At 27.9% G+C, this 5,485-nt stretch overlaps 1 protein-coding gene across 1 annotated transcript; it reads right to left on the bottom strand.

Annotated features, from left to right (window-relative positions):
* Nucleotides 1–210: 210 nt before the first annotated feature.
* Nucleotides 211–5,174, bottom strand: TpnC47D (Troponin C at 47D). The gene is made up of 3 exons (XM_065511195.1): nucleotides 5,042–5,174; nucleotides 940–1,366; nucleotides 211–407 (listed from the first exon to the last, which is right to left on the bottom strand). The coding sequence occupies exons 1-3, from the start codon at nucleotides 5,054–5,056 to the stop codon at nucleotides 379–381; spliced, it is 471 nt and encodes a 156-aa protein (XP_065367267.1). The 5' UTR covers nucleotides 5,057–5,174; the 3' UTR covers nucleotides 211–378.
* Nucleotides 5,175–5,485: the final 311 nt, after the last annotated feature.

Raw genomic sequence — 5,485 nt, 5'->3', positions numbered from 1 at the left:
ATGGAGAACGCTCTCTCTAGGAGACGCTGCACTTTGGAGCAGAATATGCGATATTGGTTTGATTCGTTCTTGGCCTTAAAAGATGAGCAGTTCTTTTGGCTCGAAATCAATTTGTTGGCAGGAAGATGGGATAAGGTCATAGCTAATAATAGCTTATACTTTGTATAAATTTATATCTTACAAATGATTCAAAATAAAAACAAATACAAATTTTTACAAAATAGTTAGTTTATTTTAATAATACATTTGATATTGTATGATTTAAAATTTTAATTAATAATTTGACTATTTTTTCTTTTGGTTTAGATGTAATTTATTTTAATTTTCAAGATAAAACTTGTGAATGTTAATTGTTGTGACACTGATTAAATAAAATATTTATTCGCCAGTCATCATTTCCATGAATTCTGAAAGTAAAAAAAGAAAAATACATTAAAGCAACTATAATATAATAAAAGCTAAAAATAGATAAAAGAAAATATACAGATACTAAGCGAAGGTATCTATTACTCAAGGCTAGTATATAGACTCAAAACATTTATTTTGGAATTGTATTTAGAAAACAGAACATGAATGAGTATGTGTGTGTATAAATATTTGAAATAGCTATTTTTAAATTTCCTAAACAACTATAAAAAACATAAAAATTGGTATTTTTAAATTAAGGGAAAATACAGTTAAATACTTGGAACAAAAACAAAAAAATTTGTTTATAGGAAAAACATTAAAAACCAGCAACAATTAGTTTGAAAAAGAAAAATTAAATTGTTAAAAACTGGCCCCCACCCAAGAAATACGCAACAACAAATAATTGGAATTTTAACAAAAAGACAGACGGAGTAAAAATAAAAAAAAATCAAATGTGACAAATAAATTGAGCGACTAATTAGCCTTTCATTTAAATATTTTGCAAATGCAAATATTTTAGCAGAAACTTACCATCAAAATCAACAGTGCCGGAACCATCAGAATCGATTTCTTCAATCATGATGTCCAATTCTTCGTTGGTCAATTGATCGTCCAATTCGCGCAAGATTTCACGCAAGCAGGAGGTGGGAATATAACCGTTGCCTTGTTTGTCGTACAAACGGAAGGCTTCGCGCAATTCCTTTTGCATAGCTTCGTCATCTTCTTCAACAATGAATTTGGCAGCCAATTGTACGAATTCTTCGAATTCCAAACGGCCAGACTTATCCTCATCGACTTCTTCGATAAGTTCTTCCAAGATCTTCTTGTCGAAGGGTTGACCCATCAAACGCAAGATATCGGCAACCATTTCAGTGGAGATACTGCCACATTTTTGGTGATCGAAACTGTTGAAAGCTTTTTGCAAAACAGCAATTTGCTCGGGGGTAAGATCTTCATCCTAAATGGAAAGAAAATGAGAGATAAATTTAATTATGTTTTCTGAGTTGGGGAGAGAAACTTGAGATTGAATTTAAAATAAAAGTGGGTTTTGGTTTTTTAAAATAAGTTTTGATTTCCAGAGTTTCAATTAAAAGTAATTTGTAACATAAAGTTTTATACTAATATCCAGGTACTATGATTAAATTTGATGAAGATTTATTAAGAATAGTTGTTTATAAACAAAATCGTTTTAATACTATTTGTTAGCGCCACAGTCTAAATGCTACTATGTATTGCTAATTATCGCTATTGTAGTTAAGTTATTAGTTATCGCTTAACTCACATTCGCGAACAGTTGGATTGCATTATTTATATTTCCACGGGGTATTGTAATAAATTCATTCCTAGTCGTATTAAAATCCATTTTTATGACCAATTAGAGGATAGATCGTGTTTGAAAGATCATCAGGAACTCTAGCTCTTGGTTTCCATACGAAAAAGTTAGTAACTATTTCAATTATCTTTGATTAATTTTATAAAAATAAATAATAGATCTTAAAAACATTTGTTTAAAATCTACAGTTGGATACAAAGAGCTTGGGCGCTTCCCAGCATTTCAATAACCGATTGCTTGTAAACAAACCTTCATCCGACAACTCTCCTATAGATTACTTCTAGTGGCTAAAGCAGCTACTTTCTAAAGAGCAGTACAAAATAAAAGTTTAAAATGACTACACTCTAGATTACTTAGAGACACTTAAGTTATAATTGTCTTCATGCTAGATTACCTGGGATGTGTGAAGTAACCAACTGACTTCTCTTTGCACTACAAAGAGCATATACGTGTCAGATGACCCAAAATATATAGATTGGAGTCATCCAAGTGATCGGACATTAGTGACAATTACTGTCTATAAGGAATAAATTGACTACTTGCTTATCTGCTGGATTATTTCTATTAATTATTGTTTAAAAGATTTGATGTTTACTTTGGTTGTCTCAACTTAATTTTGTTGTAGCAACAATAATCCTTTATTATAGAGTTAAAAGTTCGTGAAGTAGGAAAATACTGATTTCGTCTGTATTTTATTGATTGATTTTTTATAGTTTTCTTCCGAAAAGTTGAAAAATTTAGTTTTCAAGAATTCTATATTGCACAGTGGTGCTTATGATAAAATAAATTATAATAAATAAGTAACTTCTACTTGTCGGATTTCTTTGAAATTTGGAACGTCAATAAAGAAGGAGTTTAACTTTCGGAATATTATTTTTATAGGTATAAGTTTTAAGTAAAGGCTGTGCTACAGTGGACCAAAGTAGGCAACCTAAAATGCGGAAAATATGAATAGATTTAAAAGAGTTTTACCATTTTTTCACGAGCCAAATGTGAATTAACCATGGAAAGAATTAATCCTTAATTCCATTTTCGTAATCAAAATAAATTTTATCTCTTAATTGGGGTTCCATGAGTTGAATGTTCAAATGAAAAACAAAACTCTAAAAGTTGAGTATTCAAAAATATTGAAAAAGTCGAAAAGTCGTATTTTTTTAAAAAAAAAATCTAAAAAATTCGAAATGTTTACTTTTTGTTTTAACTCTATTCTTAATCATACCATTAATGAATTCATTCAAACTCTAAAAGTCGAATATTCAAAAATATTAAGAAGCGAATGTTCGAGAAGTTGTATGTTTTAGAAAACGAAAACTCTTTTCTTATCCATGTCGTTAATGATTTCATTATGAATTAATTCATAGGCTTAATTCCTTTGTACTTGAAATGTATTGAATTCATTCCTTTGAGAATTCATTCTTTATAGAATTAATTTCATATTGAATGATTAAAAATTTCTTTCCTTTGAGAATTCATTCTTTATAGAATTAATTTCTTATTGAATGATTAAAAATTTCTTTAATTCAAATCCATTACAAAATAGCTTTAAAAATGTATTGAATGATTAAAGTTTTCTCAATTGAAATATAGTACAAAAGGCCATAGAGAAATACACATAGAGCGGATTCTATAAAAAAAACTCAAACAAAAAAAATTACTCAAAATAGTTACACAAAAGTATGGGTGTTTTTTTTTTATTTTTCACTTATATTTTCAACAATACATTCTCACCACTTAGGTTTTTGTCAACTGAGTTAGGTTTTTGATGGGAGAGTTTCCGATCTACAGTGGTGGCCACCAATTTAAGACAAATACTTGAATTTTTTTCATCAACTGAATTTTAAGTGCGATAGAGCCAAAATCAAAGGACCTCTAAGGGTATGAAATTTATTATTAATGTTTCTAGTTTCTGAAAAATGTTTGGAAAAATCGGTAAAACATATATGGACAAAGATATGTGGAAATACGTTGACCCACATCAGCGAACATCCGCTGTTAATAACATGATATGACCGAAACTAATGGAACTAAAAATACGAAATTTGTTCCGAATATTTTATAATAATAAAATTATAATGATATAAATGTGAGAAAATATGTTTATTTAAAAAAAAAAATTTTTGGTCAAGTTGTAGAAAAATTTTATGTGTTCATAGTGAATATGTACGAATTGCCACAGTCGAATAAAACACACTTATGTGTTAAAACAGTCCTCATGCATACATATTTGTGGAAATATTTGAAAAAATAATTGACAATTACATGGAATTTAGCAAACAATTTTTGTCTTAAATTCCTGGCCACCACTGTATGTGTATTTATTTATGCAAAAAGGCTTAATACATTTTTTTTCTATTCATTTTGTAATTGCTTAATAGCCAAACAAAAAAAAACTGAATGAGGAAAATATATTTTGATTCAATTTGCTTTAGATTTGAATTAAAAATAATTGAATTATTCAAAGGTTGAATGAATTCTGTTATGAATTAATTCAAAGATGAATGAATTCTATTTTAACAAAAGCCTTTGAATGAAGCTAACGAATTAGATGTTGGGAATGGATTTATGGTATGAATGACTGACAGTTTTAATTCCGAATTAAGATTGATTCGAAGCTCTTCATGTAAACTTGATATTTTTCATACAAACAAATAAATCATTTGATAACAGAAGGTGACTGACTCTTCAGTTTCTCCGTGTGACATGTGAAGATTTGTGTTCAATTATTAAACTCTTGAAAGAGAAAAGTTTGGCATGTTTTATATCAAATGATAGTTTATTTCCAAAGGCAGTATTTTTAAAATGTTAACATTTCTAGTTTCGAAGGAATCTGGAATCTAGTAATTTACTGTTACATATTTATCACTATTTATTTATTAAAACATAAATTAGTTAAACATATTATGGCAACAATTATTTGTTATCATAGTAAATATTATTTATCATTACAATGTTTTGTTACAGCAATATTCTTAATTAGTTGTGGCAACGGAATTTTAATAGGGTGATCATTTCATAATGTATCATTAATTTTATTGTATTTTGTAATTAATCATTGTAATTAATCATTATTATATCAAAATAATAAATTTTTTTAAACACAAGTTCTATTCAGTTTAAGGTTCAAAGTTTATTTCCACAGATCAGTTAATTCATCAATTTCACTTTCATTATTATTATTTTCTTTTTTTTTGGAAATATAAATTTCTTTTAAATATATTTCTTTTAATCACCACTTTTATTTAATTTCACTCAGAATATATCTATAAATTGTATATTGTTTTCTCATTACGCAGCACTTACAATAACGGGATCCATTTCGATTTAATGAAAAGTTTCTTTTACAATTTATTAAAATGTTGAATTGATTACCAAGATGCTTCTTTGGCGTTTGTTGCTCAACTAAATTTTCTTTTCAGCAATTTCCATCTACAAAACATTTTCTGTTTTCCCCGATTATTTTTTGTTGTTTTAGATCTTTTAACAGTGTTAAATAATGATTCACCAATTTAAACCCCCCCACCCTCATTTCAAAATTCTCACTCACATGTTGTTGGTTTTCTCCAAACACTCACACTCAAACGCACTCAAATACTTTGTATAGCAGACCTTCCAAAAACTGAACATTTTAATTAATGGCCATCGTTAGTATTTCTCAAAAAAACCAACAAAAAACATTTTAAAGGAAAAAACGTTTTTCTTTTTTTTTTTAAATACTATAAAATTTCTGAAAGATCTTTTCTTGTT

This window comes from Calliphora vicina, chromosome 5, assembly GCF_958450345.1.
Source record: "Calliphora vicina chromosome 5, idCalVici1.1, whole genome shotgun sequence".
In the NCBI taxonomy this organism is placed as follows: domain Eukaryota; kingdom Metazoa; phylum Arthropoda; class Insecta; order Diptera; family Calliphoridae; genus Calliphora; species Calliphora vicina.
This window is presented reverse-complemented; position numbering and strand designations above follow the sequence as displayed.